The following is a 19,964-nucleotide window of genomic DNA, read 5'->3' as shown; positions in this document are numbered from 1 at the left end:
GCCCTTAAGCATGCACCTACATATTCATCATGAATTTGCTCACTTGCTCTAGATATGTTACTAGGAACTCCATGTCCAGCGGTGTGCTGACTGTGCTGACCTAGGCAGGAAGGGGCCAGCGCCAGGGAGCCTGTAGCAGGGTGTGAATGGGGTCAGACACACATCACTGCCTGTGTGGTGAGTTAACTCTGAGGGCCTGAGTTACAGCAGGGTCAGGAGGGAAGAAGGCTAAGCAAGCAAGCGTCCATAGAGGAGGGAGCAACTGAGCAGTTTTTGAAGGGGGAAGGACCCCCAGGCAGAGGGCCCACCCAGCATATAAAGCATGGGTGAGTTTGGTGTGTACTTGGCTGGCTTTAAACCCAGAGATGGATGGGGCCCGAGTCCTGCACCAGAGAGTCCTGCACCATCTCTCGTGACTTAAGTCTCACACACCAGCTTAAGGACCCACTTGCTCAGGAGGGATGGGAAACTCAACGAAGAGAAGCAATGTAAATGTCCCAAGTCCCTTTCACGCTTCCCTCCTATGACTCAAGGCCCCTTGATGGGAAGGACGGGTCAGCACTTCGACATCTTAAAGGCATGATAAACTCCAAATCCCTGGTCATTTCCCCCCCCTCACTCCCGACCTCTTCCCAACAAATTTTCCCATTGCATCGAAAGGCACCACCATCCACCCAGTTTTGGCTCTGTCCCCTCTTTCCCTTCCCGTAGCCAGCCTATCTCCTCTGCCTCCATGCAGTCGGGTGCCCCATCATCTGACTGTACCTTTATCTTTGTCCCCAACTGCCCTGACATCTTTTCCAGTTTCCTGGTGCTCTTGGAATAAAGATACAGGCAAGTTGCCTGGAAAGCCCATGGCCATGTCTCCAGCCCCAACTCCCACCATTCAGGCATACGCTGAAAGCTCCCGGCATTCTAGCTACCTCTGAGTGCCTTGGACCTGCTCGACTCAGGACCTTTGTACATGCTGTTACTCCTTTTTCTCCCACTCCTCCTCCCACTTGCTGAGTTAATTCCCACTCACTTATCTGATCTCTGTGACATCTTCCTCCAGGAAGCTGTTCTTTCCCTCACCTGTGTGTATGGTCTCACATACACCTTGTCACAGACATCTGGAGTCACTTTGAGGCTATTTGACATTTGTATCCTTCACAAGACTCTGAGTTCCATAAGGGCAGGGACTGTCTTATCACTGGTATCCCCAGTGACCAGAACAGGACATGGCTGAAGAAAACCTATGACAAACCTAAACAGTGTATTAAAAAGCAGAGACATTACTTTTCCGACAAAGGTCCATATAGTCAAAGCTATGGTTTTTCCAGTAGTCATGTACGGATGTGAGAGCTGAACAATAAATAAAAAAGGCTGAGCACCGAAGAATTGATGCGTTCACACTGTGGTGCTGGAGAAGACTCTTGAGAGTCCCTTGGACAGCAAGGAGATCAAACCAGTCAGTCCTAAAGGAAATCAACCCTGAATATTCATTGGAAGGACCGATGCTGAAGCTGAAGCTCCAATACTTTGGCCACCTCATGCGAGGAGCCAACTCATTGGAAAAGACCCTGATGCTGGGAAAGATTGAAGGCAGGAGGAGAAGGGGATGACAGAGGATGAGATGGTTGGCTGGCATCATCAACTCAATGGATTTGAGTTTGAGCAAACTCCAGGAGACAGTGAAGGATGGGAACGCCTAGTGTGCTGCAGTCCATGGGATCTCAAACAGTAGGACACAATTGAGTGACTGAACAACAATAACAAATGTCCTTTAGCAAGATGAACCTAATTCTGCTGCTTACTGGCTGGGTACCTTTAGGCTACAGTCCATCAGGTCGCAAAGAGTCAGACATGACTGAGCCACTGGGCACTGGGCACTTCAGACCTCAATGCCCAGCACTGGGCCGTGGAGAAGGGAGGAAGAGAGGAGGGGAAAGGTGGAAAGGATGGCATGAAGGACCCGCTGGCACTCCTAGAGTCTCCAAGGGCCGGAGGATCCAGGGTAGTCCCTACCTGGGGCCCCAGCTGGCAGATGAAGCCTGGAGGTGTCCACTCTTGCCAGCAGGACCCACCAGCCACAGCGGCCAACACTTCCTCTCCAGGAAGCTGGTTCTGCCACGTGGGACTCCAACCTGAGTACAGGGTGGGGAAGGGGGTCTGCTCAGGAAAGAGCATGGGGATCAGAGGCATCTCCCCAAGGCTCCCAGGGCAAAGCCCCAGCTGGTATTCAAGGTGTCCACGAGCTGAAGCTGACCCACCTCCCCAGAGCAGCCCCAGCCATCAAATTCCTCTCCACTCCCCAGGGTGCTCTGAATCCTCTTGACTGTCCTGCTGTGTTTTCACCAGGAAGGGGCGCTTACCTGCTCCCCTTCTCCACCCGGTCACCTTTGGTTTGTCCGAGATCCCAACTCACACAACACCTTCTTGGAGTCTCTCCCAACTTCTTCAGACAATTTCTCACCTCTCACCTGTAGCTCCCTTACTATTTAGTCAGACCACGAATATAGCATTGTGTACACTCGTTTATGGAATCCTAACAAGACCTCTATATAAGGTGGATACTATTGGTCCCATTTTACAGATTAAGATACTGAGGTTCAGAGTGACTAAGTACCTTGCCAGAATTCTTGCAAGGCAGAGAAGACTGTGGAAGGTCTTTTCCATCTGCCCCCGATGTCCCCACTCCAGGGGAAAGGAGACTTCATAGGACAGAACGGGACAGAACACATTCACCTCACAAGACCTCAGCCCCTTCAAACTGCCTAATTTGCAGTTTGGAAATGGAAATGCCTGTTTCTGGGTGTAGGTCCCAGGAACCAGGAGGCTGTGTTCATAGCAGGTTGGAGCCCAAAAGGCTTTGGTGATGGTCCCTTGGTTCCCTCTGGAGGAGCATGTAGGGAGGTGGGAACACTGCCCCAGAGCCTCATGTGGCAATGATGACAACATCTCCTCCCTCCCATCACCAGGGGACAGGGCTGGGCTGGCAGCCTGAGCCCAGACTCAGCCCCTGCCCCACCAAGTGCCTGCCTTCCAACCTGAGTCTCTATTTCTGCTGCCCTTCCGGTGCCAACTTCTCCCTCTCTGTCACTCCTCACCAGCCTCAAAGCGACCATCCCTGTTTCCCTTGCTGTGTCTCAGTCTCTCTTGGCGCTCCCTTTATCTCTCAGGATCTCCCTTTATCTCTGATTCTTCTCTTCTCGGTCTCCTTTTTCCCCATCGCGCCATCTGTCCACCTGTGACTCTTTCTCTTAGCCTGGGTCCCTGTCTGCGTCTCTCTGCCTCTTCACTGCTCTGTGGCTGTTCCCTCCCTTTCCATCTCTCTCACTGCTCTGTGGCTATTCTCTCTTTCCATCTCCCTTTCCCGGTCTATCAGGGATCGGTCCTTCTGCCTCTCTGCCCTGTATCTTTATCCCGTTGTCCTCTCCGTCTCTGCCTGCGTATCTTTATCACTGTCCCTTTCTGTCTTTGTGTCCCCCTCTTTCTCTGCCTCCCTCCCCAGCTCCCTGTCCCTGTCCCTCTGAATGTCGCACTCTGTGTAGCTTATTCTCAGTCTGGACTCTGGGGAGAGCAAAGCCTCCTCTGCAGCGCCCCCATCCCTGGCCCAACAGCGGGCGCTCCTACAGCAGTTGCTCCCAAGTAGGGGGCGGGGGACCCCCGGGCATCATTCCAGGGCCTGCTCTGTCTGGGTGGCAGTGCTGACAGACGGAGATACGGATCAGACTCGGCTCTGTCCGGGCCTGAGCAAGGGGCACATCCTGGCTATGCGGGGGCGTCTGGGTGCCTGCAAATGTTTGCATGTGTGCACATCTGGGTTTGTGTGCGGGTCTCCCTGTGTGGGGTGGTCTAGGTGTCTGTCTCGATGTATCTGTGAGTGTCTGGGCCTGTTTATGTCTGTCTGCAAGATATGTGGGGCTGTCTGGGAGTGAGCATCTTAGCCTGTGGGTCTATCCATCCTTTTAATGCCTCAAGAGTGTACGTGTGCATGTCTGTGGAGTCAGGGTGTATATGTGTGGCTGTCCGCGGGCCAGGTCCTCTGCTTGCGTTCTCTTACCCAGTCATCAATGAAGGTGTAGATTCTGTTATTCTATTTGACAGGCAGAAAAGTTGAGGCTCTTAACTTCCATGCTTGGCTGTGTGAATATGAATGTATCTGTTTGAGGTTGACAGCTTGGCATCTGGAGACAGATCTGGTTCAAATCCTGGCTCCTTAACCACTAGCTGCCTGACCCCAGGCAAGTTGGTTAGTCTTGGGCAATCCTGAATTCATTCAACAAAAATGTATCGATCATAACCAGATAAAACTAATCCCTGGTGCTACAAGTCAGAATAGGAGCCACCTTGGGAGGGGCTGACAGGGAGGGGGCCCAAGGGAGATTTCTGGGTGCTGTCAATGTCCTGTGTCTTGATCTGGGTGGTGGTTACCTGGGTGTGTCCATTTGGAAAACAGTAATCAAGCTGTTCATTTTCAGAAATGCACCCTTTATGCACATTATACATCAGTATAAAAGTTTTCAAAAAATTGATCTCTATTTGCCAGGCATTAAATATCAACAGTAGTGTTTTGTGAGTGTGTGTGTGTGTTTAACATTTCAGAAAGTGAGTCACTTCAGGCTTTACATTTCTTCCCTATTCCCTTCCCCAACCAGCTCCCCATCATGATGGCAGGAGGCAGAAGGGTGACAGATTGCTGTCCTGGGCTGGACTGCTCCCCTGCCCAATCTTTCCTGGCTGTTGTCTCCTCAAAGAAGCCATGATTTTCCCTCTGGATTTTCAAATTGGTGGGCCACTGTGGGGCTTTTTGCTAGATGATGGCTGGCATTCAATCAAGCTGGTAACAAAAAGAGTATATTGCAGCACGGCTCGGGGCAAAACATGGTGGGGTGTAAGATGCCCAGTGGACAGTTGCCACACCTGCTTGATGCATCTGGCAATGACAGGCAATGCCTGGATACACACATTCCTGCTCTCCGCCTGCAAGGTCCTGAGGTGTCACTTGTCATTCCATGAAATACACTAAGCTCCTACTGATGCCAGGTCCTCTGCTGGGCCCTTCAGCACACCTCCCTTCACCCTCACTGCAGCTGTCACGTAAGGGTCATGACTGACACCTCGCTGAGGAAACTGGAACTGGGACAGAGAAAAAGACTTCCTTCAGCTCACACTGCTCAACAGTAGAGTCCAACGTCATTCAGCCAGGCTCTCGTCGTCCATCCTCATTGCATGCATCTTTGCTCTGGATTTCTGTGATGACCTGAAGCTTTATTAGTAAAGGAACCAAATTCATTTGGTTTTGCCCTGGTGGAAGATTCTGAAATTCTGTGTCTTTCATTAGGAAAACTTGAGCTTAAGCTGCCCTTTGGTGACGGCATTCACTCCATATGCGAACAGGCCTCCCTCCTTGCGCGACATACCCTTCCAGCCCAGAGAAGAGCAGAAAAGGCAGGTGTGAAGGCCTCTGACCTTTGTCACCTGTATCCAGCACGGCACGCTTATTTATTTTTGAAAGAACAAATGCATAAATGAATGGCATTCTGCTTGCACACTCCTCACTTGGTACATAACACACATGCTAAGACGATCTATTGTCTGTCTCTGCCTCCACTCTAAATTCCTTAAGGGCAGGATTGTGTCTACTTCATCTCTAGATCCCAACAAGCAGCCCAAAGTCTGGCACAAAGAGGGACCCCACAAATATTATAAATAAATATTTATACCTTATTATAATTAAATATCATAGATAAAGAGGGGAAGACTTTGGAATTTATCTCTGGGCTTCAGTAAGACTTTTTTAAGACCTGTGAATTTCACACCTCACTCAACAGCAGAAGCACCAACTAGTTTCAATAAGTGGTTTTATTACTGGTTAGATTTTACAAATTCTGGTATTCGAACAGACTTCCACCTTAAAATTCTAAAACAACAAAGCGACCGTTGGAGGGAGTTTGATTTTTTTCCTTTTTTTTTTTTTTTTCTGTTTAGGACTATTCAAAGTAACAAACTTTTTTTTTTCTTTTTTTACATTTTTGCTCTGGTCATAAATATACAGAGAAAAAGAGGGAGAGAAAAAATGAACAAGTCATCCAAAGTATGGAGATAAAACAGTATTCCTAAGGCACGTGGCAGTCTTTGAAAATACAGAAGCTCTAGCCAACTTAAATTATTTGTTGTTTTTCCTCGCTCAGTCCACAAAACTGTACAGTGACACAAATGTTGTGTTGCAGATAGATCTTCCAAGTAATTCCAGTCCAAAGAGCTGTGTCAGCCGGGGGTGGGGGGGCGCAATTATTTTCTTCCTCAGTTTCCAGGCGAGATCCTAAAATGTGGTTAGTTAGTTGCTCAAAGCCTCTATTTTAAAATACACTTGGAATTCAACTAAAGATAATTTCTTTTTTAAAGAAATTGTGGGGCGGGGGCAGAGGTGGGGAGGCGGGGCGAGAGTCATTAGAAAAGGTTGGTAAGAGTCGTTTGCGAGGGGCTGTGAGGCTCGTGGCCATCCAGGTTGCCAGGCACAGAAGTTAAGACGGACGTCACAGTCGGCAGGGTGGGGCTAGTCAAGTCTGTGAGGGTGGTGGGCGTGCTGGAGGGGCTGAGCGAGGCGTTGGACAGCTCCGAGGCCGGCCCTGACGGAGTCCCTGTCTGCAGCGCCGCCTCCGTCGACTTGTCCACGCCCGTGTTTTCCTGCCGTAAGAGGTTGCGCCTGAACTTGGCCCGGGCGTTCTGAAACCAGACCTGCGTGGGGGAGAGGGAAGGCTTGGTCAGAGGAAGGCGGGGCGGGCAGGACCAGGAGATGGGCAGAGCATCGCCCCCACTGTTTAACCCAGAGATGCTAATGGGGGTTCTGCCCGAATGGGGGTGGGGCTGGGGATTTATTTAAAAGTCTGGCTAGGGACTTCCCTGGGAGTATCAGCCTTCCAATGCAGGGGACACGTGTTTGATCCCTGGTTGGGGAGCCAGGGTCCCTCATGCCTCGGGGCATTAATTGAGCCCCAGTGCTCCAACTAAGACACAACACAGCCAAAGAAATTTAAAAAAAAAAAAAAAAATTTTTTTAAAAAAGGTCTGGCTGGCAATACTTTGTTCTTAGTACAATAGAAACATCCTTTCCTCAAACTGCCTGTAATGGGGGTCTCCCCTAGATTCCAGAGCTCAGCCCCTTTCTCCAATATCTTAGCCACTAGCCACATGTGGCCACCCAGCACTTGAAATGAGCCCCTAAACGGCTGGTCTGTAGCTGAGAACCATATATCAGAATGGTAGAACCATATCAGAAGGAGGTAGAATATCTCAGTGGTCACTTTTATTTTCATGAATATATTTTCTATTGGACAAATTGGGCCAAACAAGATATAACCTTACAATTAATTTTACAAGTTTCTTTTTGTTTTAACGAAGGTACTGGGACATTTTCCATGTAAAATTATGTATGTGGCTCAGGCTGCATTTCTCTTCTGTTCTGGAAGATTCGCACAAACCAGATTTCCATCATTTTTCACCATGGTTGAGAGATTTTTCTGAGTAGTCGACTTTAAGCAGGCAAAAGATCCCACAAGTCCTTGTTGGTACCAATTTTCAAGGTTTTCATGGTAAGTCTGGGAAATACCAGAATGGGTGTAAAGAACACACAAGCCTCAAGTCAGTAAACGATACCGCTACTAATCCCCGCCACCATCACGTGGAGAAGGCACCCTGGACCACTGGGTTTCAGGTCCCCGGGCAGGGTGGGAACAACTGCTCGATTAAAGATCCCCCTCTCCCAATCTGCCCCTCATCCCAGCGTCCTTCACGGGGAGGAGAGGGGCAGTTACTGAGCTTGGTATGAAAAGAATGCCCAAGAGAGAGAATATGGGTTTGCTTTCATTTTTCCCTTGGCGCGGATACAGACACACATCCACGCCCATACCATTGCACACGAGCCTGTACACACAAAGCATCAAAACTTGTCCACACAGCAGCGCCCCCCACCACTAGCAAACTGCACAGACAGATCCTACTGTACCCTGAGGTCCTCAAGATACTTTGGGAGAAGCCTAGAGAATCTAGGGGGGGTCAGAGGTTCTAGCTCCCAAAGAAAAAAAATGCCAAAGGGCTGGGCGCCTTCACTTCCCTTTGCGTGAGGAAAACACCCGCCAGAAACCTCCCCATAAAACAAAGGGGCTTAGGGAATTTTACAGATTCTGGGGTGTCCAGTTGCATATTTCCAGATGTGCCTGCATTTGCCTGTCTTCCCAGTGTCTCAGACAGGGATGGAAGGGCCAACTCCTGGCCCCACCCTACCCTGGGGACCACCTCAGAGAGAGAAGCCTGTGGCCTCCAACCCTTCTTTTTGGTGGCCTGATACCACTTGGGCTCAATTTAAAAGCACGGCCTCAAGAATCCTGGGGTAAGGAGAGAGACGGCCACTGGGAGGTTGGGAAACAAAGCTCTCTCCCCTGCACGCTGGATCTTTCCAGGAAGAAAGCACATTTTCCCCTGGCCTTCTGCCAAAGCAAGCCCATCACCTCTTCGGGGGGCTCGCAAACAAGGACAGTGCTTCTAAGACCAGCCTCCAGAGGCACTTCTTGGGGTGGGGCCCTCTTCCCTGCCCAGTCTACAGAAATCTGCAGAGGTGAGCCTGTGTGTCTGTCTGGGCCAGAGAATGACCAACAGAGAAAATGATAGAGGAAGTCCCCAGACACCCTCAGAGAGAGAAGTCGACTCCCCCAAAGTGTCGTTGCAGACGAAGGGGACGAAGAAGGCTGGAGCCTTGATGTTCTTGCCATCATCCTATCCTAAGTGTGTGTGGCCCCATGAGTGCCCTGTGAGTCGACTCTCCAAGCAGAAGCAGGAGCTGGAAGCCCGGGGGGCGGTGCATCGCCCATTGGTCTGGGGCTCCAAGCCCTTGGGAAGGGCTGGAACCAGTTAGTTGCTGGCTGTTTGCTATTGCTCCGGCGTTGCCCCTAACAGTGGTTTGTAAACAATGACACCATCTTTCACAACGGCCTTCTCTGGTTTACTGGATCTGAGGCACTGGGAATCTGTGATGAAAGTCAACAACTCAAGCAAAAGCCAGTTGCCGTGTGGGGGTTTATGTGGAGTTTGTTTCTCACCCTAAGCCAGGCGTCACCAGAATTCTCTGCGGTATTTTTTTTTTTTTAATCCCCTCCCAAGAGGATATTAGAACAGGGACCCTGTCTAAGCCATCTTCATGTCCCAGGGGATATCACACAGGGACTGGCAAAGATGAAGAGTCAAGTCACACGCACTGAGTTAATAATAATACTAACAGATAACATTTACAGACCTCTTCGTGCCAGGCACCAGTCCCTCCCCTAACATGCACCATCACAGCTTATCTCCATGACTGGCCAAGTAAGGGAGTACTGTCATTATCCCCATTTTATAGACTGAAAACCAGAGAGGAGGCTCAGAGAGGCAAAGTCACTTGCCCAAGGTCACACAGAGGCCAAGCAGAGGTTAGGATTCAGGATGATCTGCCATTAAAAAGTCCATGCTCTCCCTGCCACATGATCCTGAGTGAGTCAGCAAGTGAATGAATAAATGAATGAATAAGCGAGTGAATAAACAGAGAAGCAACTGTAATGTAGTGGAAACGGTGCAGGTTCTAACTTCATAACTCCAGTTGTGCTTCTGCCACTGACCAAACAAGTGACCTGTGCAAGTCTCCTACCTCGGGGTCTGCCTCATTTCCCTGTCTAAACAGGAAGCGGGCTGGTCCACACTACACCATCTCTATGGCCTCTTGGGGGTGCTAACAGGCTGTGACTCCAGGGCAACCACAACAAGGAAGATGACCTGCTCTACCCACTCAGCTCTCCCTCTTCATCTCCAGGGGGGTGGGGGGTGCCTCAGTCGGTGCCTAAGTCCCAGGTGAATGAGGTAGCCCATATGGCTGTGGGCCCCCTTCTCAGATACCCACTGGCCCTGCAGTCTGTGCTTTGCCTCACAAATCCCCTTCTTCAGGATTTTTTCATCAAGGAGGCCAGGAGGAGCAGTGGGAAACCCTCTTTGCCCCACCAATCCCCTCCAGGGCCACCACTAAGGAAACCAGCCGGAAGACCAAAGCTTCGAGCCCCCAAATGTCCACTGGCATTTTTTCATGACATCAAAACTAATGGCTGCACGCAAAGCATGTGGCCAAAGATGGGACAAGTGGAAGTCAGGACCCAGCCACTCCATGCAGTTGCAGAGGAAACATCTTATGATGAATGTTGTGATGTGTGTGATGGGTCGCTCAGTCACGTCCGACTCTTTGTGACCCCATGGACTGTAGCCCGCCAGGCTCCCCTGTGCATGGAATTCTCCAGGCAAGAATACTGGAGTGGGTAGCCTTTCCCTTCTCCAGGGGATCTTCCCAAACCAGGGATTGAACCCAGGTCTCCTGCACTGCAGGCAGATCCTTTACCATCTAGCCACCAGGGAAGCGATGAATGTTACGTGAGGGAAAAAAGAATAATAAATCATATCCTCTGGCATCATAACTTCATAAAGCAAATAATAACAACCAGTATTATCCACTCACAAGGCAACGGCCAAGCAATGTTCTAAGCATTTTACACATGTGAACCCCGGTTAGTGCCATATAAGGTTGACACTAATATCATGGTCAGGTGAGGAGACTGAGGCCCACAGTCCAGCCAAAGAGGTAGAGCTGAGAGGTGAGTCCCTGCAGGCTGGGCCCACACCCCCATCCACTACTTGACCTCCAAACTGTACACCTGGATTATTGGTTTCCTGTGTCCTCATAAGGGTAATTTTTCCCTCTATTTTTCTAACCTTCCTGTATGGTGGGGCTATTACTTTATAAACTTTAAAGAAAGTTTTCTTGAAAGAATAAAAAATGTGACAGTGGACTGAACATCATGACCCCTTGATTCCAGCTCCAGGGCTACAACTACTTTGCTGTGAGGCCTTGGACAAGTCACTCTACATCTATGGGTTTCAGTTTCCCTTCTTCTAAAATGGGAGATCTGGACCAAATCATCTATAAAATTCCATCCAACTTCAGCCGTCCGTTACCAGATCAAACACTCCCTATAGTCTTGCGCAAATGACGGGCAGAACAATGTTCACTCTCCCCATTTTACAGGTGGGGAAGCTGAGGCTCAATGACCTGAAGTTCTAGTTTAAACCTCACCTCCTCCGTGAAGCCACTGCTGACTACCTCCCTCCCCAGGTCAGGTCCTCACATTTATGCTCTCGTTGCACCCCTATATTTTTCCATCCTAGCACTTCTATTTTATTTTTGTCAAAAGTTAAATAAGAGCTCTGTGGCCAAAAACATTTGGGAAATGTTGGATTAGACAACGTTGAATCTCCTCAAGATTTCTCAATGCCTGTACTAGTGCCAATGTACTCTGATCGCCAAGAGAACTCGGTCAGTCTGTAGCCTACCCCAAGCTTATCTGGTCCTGGAATCACTTAAAAGATATTTTAACTATGAGGTATTTCAAATACACAGAAAAATACAGAGCTCAATCTTATCACCATTTTAATTATTTATACACTACCTTGCTGGACATTGTCTCCCCTCTGGACCATACAGTTCCAGCCAGGCCTGTTCACTGCTGGGGTCATCACTGAATACTCAGTACCTCATGCCCTGCCCAGAACATGGCAGGTCAGTGTATGTGTTGAAGTGAGTGAACAGAGGAAAGCTCGTATCCTCGGGTCTTGAGCTCTCACATAGGTTAGTGATGACTAATGTCATCTAAAGAATGTTGATTGTTAAAATGTATTTTCCTTCAAAGTCACCCCAGGAACCCCTAGGGAAACCCTCACCCATTCAAATCCATCAGCTCACCAGCCCCTTCTCCAAGCCTATGGCATCTTAATATTCTGCCTTCCTGACCCCTCTCCAGGAGAAAAAAGAGGCAACACAGAGGTGCATGGATGTGCTGAGGAATGGTCTCCAAGAATTGGTAAAGCTTAACGTCTTAATGGATCTCTGTGTCCAAGGGGCCATTCTGTCTCCCAGTCACGTTGCTGACTGGTGACAAGTATTAAGGCTGTCCTGCTGTTGGTAGTGACAATTCTGAGCACATTTTACGCCCCTAGGGCTTTACAACAGAATTCCCACTTTCCTACCAAGACGTGGCATCTGCGACTCGCTCCTTCCCTCGTCTCCCTTCTGCACTGCCACATTCAGGGCTTCCCTAATAGCTTAGACAGTAAAGCATCCGCCTGCAATGCAGGAGACCAAGGTTCAATCCCTGGGTGGGGAAGATTCCCTGGAGGAGGAAATGGCAACCTGCTCCAGTATTTTTGCCTGGAGAATTCCATGGACAGAGTTGGACACGACTGAGTGACTAACACACACACTGCTGCATTTAGCAACTAGATCCAAGGGGAGGGAGCGCTGAGAATCTCAATCCCTACACTATGCTATACTAGAAAAGCTCTGCAATCAGACCAATCCTGGTTTGACTCCTCTCATCACTTATTAGCTGTGAGACTCAGTGCAAGGATTTTAGCCTCTCTGAACCTCAGTTTTCTCATCTGCAAAATGAAGATAATTAAACTTTTAAATGTGTGCAAAAGGGAATGGTAGACGGAACCCTGCTAGGTAAATGTGTATGAAATATAGTATGCATTGAGTCCCTAATATATACTTTACAAATTACCCACCATGTCATCTTATTTACTCCTTGCAACCACCTAGTGAAGCATTGTTATCATCCTCATTTTATAGCTGAAGCTCAGAGAGGTAAGTCACTTGCGCATGACCATTCAGGGAGTCAATGGGAGGGCTGAGTCTGGACCTCATATCAGCTTCAAATTCTGGCAGGGATATTGCACCCCAGGCCTGCCATGTTGATGGTGCTTATATATTACAGATTCAGTAACAGCCCAGAACCCCTAGATACACACAGAAACACACACACACACCCTACATCATCTACTGGGAACACAGCCTTAACCTCAACCTGCCCCACCATGCAGACCACAACCTGCAGGGGGCACCCAAGGCCTAGCACCATTAAGCTGGCGTAGCCAGTGATGAGAAACCATTTCATGGGCACCTACTTTGTAGCAGCAGGCACCATGCTGGAGCCTTCCCATTCATTGTCTCAATCCTCAGGAATTCTCAAGGTGCAAACTATTATTATCTCTGCTTCAAAGGCAAGGAATCGGGCTCTGAGAGAAGTTAAAGTGTCCAAATCACATTGCTGATACGTCAGAAAGGTGTTACCTTTCAAAGCCACACTGGCTGCTTCGCCCCAAACTGCCCCCAGCTGGCCCATCAGTAGTCAGAACACTTGGGAGAGGGCCCCACCCTGCCAATACTGGTTCCTGTATCCTCAAGTAAATCACTTCATCTCACTAGTTCTTAAGCTTCTCATCTGCAGAATGAGCAGGAAAATATCAAGGTAAGGGCGATAGATGAGTGACTGGAAAGACAATGCTTCGCAAACTGCTGCATAAGCATGACCCGGTATGCCATTAGGGAATATTAAGGATTTGTACAGGAGACTGGGAGAAAGGGAAGGAGGGAGAAGAATGGTCCAATGTGCCCTTCAGGTACGACTGTCCACCCCAGCGATGTTCAGGCTCTAAACGATACTCAGAGGCAGTCTCTGCTGGATTGGCTTAGAAGAGAAGGAGCAATGCCCACTGATCAGATGGGCCTGGATTTGGATCCAGCTCTGCTACTTACCAGCAAAGTGTGGCCTGGGCAAGTGAAAATCATTTGGGCCTCAATGTTCTCATCTGTACAGTGGAGGAGAAGGGATCATGATGCCTGATAGTGAGCACCTGATGAGTAAATGTCACGAGCCTTTTAACACATAGTAGACACAGGAGACCACTCAAGCATATATTGATTAGTAGACATACCATAACTGCCAGTGGTCCTCTCTCTCTCAACTCGACCCATGTCCTGGCTCTTACCAGTCCCCATGTGGAGAGGGCATGCAGGTGCTAACAGCCCTAGCTCAGGAGTCTAGGGGAGGAGGAGCAAGCCTAGACCCAGGTCACCCAGGTGAACCTTTCCTTACACACAGGGCAGATAACTGGTCTCTCCCCTGGTCTTCCACAGAATCCCTCCCCTCCCAATTGATCACACTATGGGGAAACTGATCGTGGGTCAGTCTTTATGCCTAATAGCTGAAATTCTTCAGGGCCAGGGCTGTGGCTCATCCATCTCTGGGTCCCCAGGGCCTGATGTCAATAGGTATTTGGTCAGATGAGCAGTAACTATAATGGAAATGCAATGCACTCCTCAATCAAGCCACCTGCCTTACTAAGGCCAAGAGAGACTGGCTCCTCCACATTCAGACTCAACTACAGGTGCTTACTCTTTATTTCATTTAATCTGGATTAAGTGTGGAGGTGTGTGCGCCCTAATGGTGCCCATTTTACAGATGAGAAAGCTATGGCTCAGAGAGATAATTAGTTTGTCCAAGACACACAGCCAGTTGAGTAGAGGGGCAGAAGAGAACCAGCTCTGCCTGACTTCAAGTCCCTGTTCCTGTCCCTGCCTGCTCCAAGGGCTTGATTCACGGATCCTTTCGATGGAAAGGTGGGATTCACCAATTCACCATAAGGGCATCTTAGAAAGGAAGGACTACTAACCAGAGAGAAAGTGGCGACTGCAGATCCTCAGTCCAAATTTCCCCAGGGCTGAAGAACAGAGCGGGCACCAAGGAGGGTCCTCTGATCTAACCCCCAAAAGGAAAAGTCCGAGGGAAATGGACCAGCGGGACCCGAGACCCCAACGGGCCGTGGCAGGGTCCCAGCCTCTTCTCCAGCCCGGGCCAGAGAAACCCTTGGGCAACGCGGACCCAAACGCAACCGCGGGGCTTGCGGAGCTCTGGAGGGAGGGGGAGAGGGGCGGGCCCAAGAGGCGCAACGGCGTCCCATTGGCGGGCCCTCAGGTCCCTCCGCTACGTCACCGAACCGGCGAGACCAAGCTGCCCCAGACCCCACTCGTGGTGCGCCGCGCTGGGCGCCCGGATTCCACGGTCTCCGGAGACCTGTGGATCCTCACTGGCGTCACAGTCCCCTCCTGCCACCTCTGTCACCCCTCCAAATTTTTTTTTTTTCAAAGTCCTAACAGACTCGCGGGAAAACTTAGGGTGGCTTCACCGCCTTCAGGGTCGTCATCACCCCTCACCTACCGGTGTTGCCACCCACCAAGGGGCCCTCCGTCCTCAAAGACTTGGGGGCTGGAAGTTGGGTCGGACTGGCCTGCACTCAAATCCCAGCACCACTCCTTCTATTGTGAGACCACAGTCAGATCACGTCTTCTCTCGATTTTCCTACCTCAAAATATACATTGTTATCCCCACAACCACGTGGTCTGAGGAATAAACTGGTTAAACTGGCTATAAAGGGAGATATTCTCCCACCTTATTATACAGATGGGGAAATTGAATTCTAGCCACCAGAATAATCGTTTATACTATTAACTATTTATAATATGTTAACTGATGAATCAAGTTAATGTTACGCTCAACCCACCATCCACTGAGTGGTTAAGTGCCAGCTACCCTGATGGGCACTTGGCATTATCTCAATAGCTCCTGTAGTGTAGATAATTTTTGTGCCCATTTCATATATAAGGAAACTGAGGCTCAGAGGGGTGAAGTGATTTAAGGCCCCGGATCACAGAAATGAATAAGAGGAGGAGCTGAAGATTTAAGAACTGGTAATCCAGGACACTGTCATGAATTTGGGTCACCCTGGACTCCCCAAAGGAGATTCTTAACATCTCTGAGGGGATGGACGGACCCTTAGGAAATCTGGTAAAAGCTCTGGATCCACTCTATCAAGAGCACACACTCACATACAAGAGCAATGCTGCACAGTTTCAGAGGTACCCATCTACTTCCACCCAGGGGATCTGCCCTAATCCCTCTCCCTTACCAAACCTTGCTTCTAGGAGAGTCTAAGATACAACAAAGAAACAGAAGGAAAATCCAGAGACAGAAAGAAAGAGAAACTAGAGAGCAAGCAAGGAGCAAGCAGCAGAAGGAGCAAACGGCTAACAGCAGTTGCCTTGGACGGGCATCGCGGTATAAGGGGCCAGGGTGGGGAGGGGAGCTCTGGATTTATCTGAAATGCTTGAACCTTTTACAACATGAACATATTTGTGTGTCACTTGAGTAATAAATAGCAACTAAGAATTGCTTACAAGAAAGAAAAGAGACTGTGCAGACAAAGGACAGCGGGACACACAGACACAAAACAGAAACGGAAGGAGAGAGAAGACCTCAGAGTTGCGGGGGCGGGGGTGGGGGTGTGGGGAAGTGTGAAATACAGCCAGAGATAGACTGAAAGATGGAGAAAAAGAACAGGGAGAGACAAACAGATAGGCAGACATAGAACGGAAGGTCCTTCCGCAGCCCACAGCCGCTGTGGGGTTCCACCTCACAGGTTCCTCAGGTCCTGACGCCACCGAGGCCCCCACCCTTAGCCCCGGCCCGGCTGACCTGCAGAACCCGCTTGGTGAGGCCTGTCTTTTGCGCGAGCTGCTTCAAGTCCTTGGCGTCGGGGTTGTGGTTAATGGCAAAGTAAGACTTCATGGTCCGAAGCTGGTGGTGCTTGAAGGAGGTGCGCATGCGCTTCGTCTTCTGGCTGCTCGGGTACGGCTGGTCTCGGTCCAGGTGCTCCGCGTCGTTCTCGTTACAGCTCAGGGCTGGGGCGGGAAAGCAGAGGCCGAAGGTGAACCTCCTGGCCCGCCCTCCACCCCCACTACACTGAAAGTCCACACCCACCCCACACTCCGCCAAACGTTTCTAGCCTCAGGACCACTCTGCGGGTGCCGCACCCCGCTGAGATGGAGATATTATCCCATTTTATAGATTTATAGGGGAATTTGAGGTCGAGCCATTTACCCCGGGTCTCTCAGCTAGGAAGTGCTGGATTCAAACCCAGCTCTAGGAGACTCCAAAAAACATTCTGAGCCATCCTGTTACAATAAAAATAGTAATGACAACAACTTGTCAATGACATTCAACTCCACAAGATGTGTTAATGGGCTTTACATGCACATTTTCATCTCAAAACAACCTTTTGAGCCAGGCATTATTTCCTCCCTTTTTACAGATGTTGAAACTGAGGCTCCTAAAGGGAAATCATTCGACCTCGGACACAGCGGGCCCATTATCTTCCCACTTCTCCCCGAACTCCTAAGGAGGAATGCAGTCTGCAGTCTTCCCCACCCCTCACCCCCACCCAGTGTCAGGGGCAGGCACCTAGAAGTCATAGACTTCCACTCACGTTCCAAACCCTCCACTCACTTTCATCTCTCCATTCCCACACCCAAAGTACTGCAGGACCCCTTAGCCCTGGGCCGGAGGCGCTGGGCTGCAGGTTGGAAACTAGTTTGTAGCTTCATCCTCACCACTGCCCTGTGAGACAGCGGCTTCCCAGTTTTACAAACGAGATGAATGAGGCAGAGAGGTTAAGCAATCTTTGGAAATTTCGAAGAGCGGCACAGTACTTAGCCAGAAAGGGAAGGAAGTTGGAGGAAGAAATTAACGTGTATTCTACACCCAGTGTAAGCTATTGGCCCTACATACATGGGGAGGAGGGGAGGGCTTCACTACTGCTCCAGGAGGTGACTATTGCTATTCACCTCATTTTAAAGATGAGGAAACTAACACGAAGGGAAATGAAGTCACACCATTGGTTAAGGCTGAGCCCAAATTCAACACTGCAGTTCTCGCCTCCTTGGTGTTTCTTTCCCCTACACCACAAAGGCTGGCAGAGATGAAGCACGACTCTTTGGGGAGCGTGTCCCTATCCAGAAGGGGCCCAGCTGGGGCTGCCAATGCCTGCAAGGCACTGGGGGTGGGGGACAGGGATGGAAACCTCGGGCCTCAGAAAGTTGCTTAGCAACCTGGTGGGGACATGCAGGACCCCTCTCCAAGATCCCCTCAATACATCCTGAGCCATTCCACATATAAGATCTTACTTTGGGGAGTGTCTCATAGGAGATTAATTCAGTCCCCCCTAAAGTGGGCAGCTGGGAATATATCTCCTGTTTCATCACATGCCCATAATAGAGCCGCAGATTTAGCAAATAAAAATACAGGTTGTCTAGTTAAATTTGAATTGCACATAAACAATGAACAGTTTCTTAGAATGATATCTGAAATACTGCATGGGACATACCTATACTGAAAACTAATCTGTTGTTTGCCAAAAACTCAAATATTGCACTGTATACACATACTAAAAAAATTATTCATTGAATTAAAATTCAAACATCATATGGGATACACTTACACTAAAAAAATGTATTTTTCCTTTAAAATTCAAATGTTGTATGGGATACACTTACACTAAAAAAAATTATTTATCGCTTACCCAAAATTCAAATTTAACTGGGAGTCCTGCATTTAATCTGGCAATACTGCCTCAGAAGCACTCCTGCTCCCCTGGTGGCCTACTCCTCCCCTGCCCAACTGAGGAGTGAGTAATCCCTTGCAGAAAAAGTGTGCAAGATGCAGGTCTTACCCCTAACCTTGAAGTTGTCAGCAAGTGGCCACACCTTCTAAAGGCCCCTTCCCACAGGCAACCAGGCACCCAAGTTCTCCAGCTGGGCTTTACTCTCACTGAGAGCACCCAGAGTAAAGAATGGGGATCCAGCAATTTAAAGGGGAGCAGAGAATGACTCCAAACGGGATCCATGGAAACTGCCCTGTCCCCTGCTGTGGGGAGAGACCCTCTTCTCGCCCCTAGCCCCCAGCCCAAAGGGGGTGGTGGGGTTGGAGGGGTAGGGCAGGCCTCCCCACAGGGGATCTCTGGGCCCATTCCTCCGCCCAGCCCCCGCCTGGGCCTTGCTGCTGTTAATGAGCTCCATGGGGACCCTGGTGCCCCACGCACCCAAGGGACTTGCCCTGAACTCGGCCTAGATGGGGGGGCAGGGATGGTGGTTGGGGGAGGGAGAAGGAAAGGGCAGAGAAAGGAGAAAAAGAGACAGGTGTAGAAAAAAGAGAGAATGGAGAGAAAGGGGGGGGGGACGGGGGAAGAAGGACAGAGCCAGGAAAAAAGAGAGGAGAGGCAGAGAAAAAGAAAGCAGTGGATATGGAAGAACCAGAGAGAGACAGTTACAAAGACAGAAAAAAATCAGGAGAGACACAGAGAGAGCCAGAGGGGTCATCAAGGCCCAGCAACAGTAGGGATGCGATGTGGTGAAGGGTCCAGGTTAAGGAACTGAATCCCCGGTCTTGGGCAGGCCGGGTCCCTTTGGCGTGGCTTTTTCAAAGCCGTTACAGGCCGGGTAGGGATGCAAAGGGGAAGGAGGGGAGGGCAGAAAAGAATTCGGCCCAAGGTAGGGAGGCCCAGGCAGGCCAGCAGCAGGGGCAGGAGACCGCACTAGGGGCAAAGGAGCGGCTATTGGGCCCAGATTCGGTTGCTGCCCCAGGTCCCCTCACTCTGGCTCCCAGCTTCCCAGCCGGGTGGAGATTCCCCAGGATCGGATCCGGGACGAAGGAAGGGGGAGGACCAAGCTTTCTCTCTCCTTTTTTTTTTTTTTTCCTCTCAATTAGGCCGATTCAATGGAGCTAAAGAGCTCGTAAAATCATGAATAATTTACTCGTGATCTGTTATTAACCCATCGGGTTTCGAGCTCTTGTCGCTGGGACTGAACCTGTAATCAAATCTGACTTCGCCTCATTTTACTAAAGACGAGATTGTAGGTTCAATTGTCTAAATAATGGATTGGAATCAAATCAGTAATTACGCCGCCAGGCGCGCGCGCGCGCATACACACACACACACACACACACACACACACACACACACACACAAAGCTGGGGCTGGGGGAGAACTGGGCATCCGGCCGGTCCACGCGGGACTCCCGTGGTCGCGGCGCGCAAACTCGGACGCAAAGCGCAGGGCCCGGGCCCCTGACCGGCTCCGGTCGCCTTGCCGCGCCCGGGGCCGGGGTGGGTAAGTTTCAGTTCCGCCTCTGGGACCTAAGCTGCGATCTCCAACCAGCGGGGCTGCCAGAGGACGGCCAG

The 19,964-nt window shown here is 50.0% G+C and overlaps 1 protein-coding gene across 3 annotated transcripts in view; it reads right to left on the bottom strand.

The window, feature by feature from the left end:
• Positions 1-5,829: 5,829 nt before the first annotated feature.
• Positions 5,830-19,964, bottom strand: part of LHX2 (LIM homeobox 2) — a 32,612-nt gene continuing 18,477 nt past the window's right edge. For 2 of the 3 annotated variants that reach the window (XM_070452624.1, XM_070452618.1), the window contains exons 4-5: positions 16,425-16,630; positions 5,830-6,723 (exon numbers count right to left, since the gene is read on the bottom strand). In XM_070452624.1, coding sequence (XP_070308725.1) covers positions 6,436-6,723; positions 16,425-16,630 — 494 coding nt within the window. In that variant the 3' untranslated portion in view covers positions 5,830-6,435. The other variant, XM_070452628.1, reaches the window with a different exon arrangement.

This window comes from Odocoileus virginianus, chromosome 2 (genome assembly GCF_023699985.2).
Source record: "Odocoileus virginianus isolate 20LAN1187 ecotype Illinois chromosome 2, Ovbor_1.2, whole genome shotgun sequence".
Classification (NCBI taxonomy): Eukaryota; Metazoa; Chordata; class Mammalia; order Artiodactyla; family Cervidae; genus Odocoileus; species Odocoileus virginianus.
Note: the sequence above shows the minus strand (reverse complement) of the source record. Positions and strands in the feature narration are given on the sequence as shown.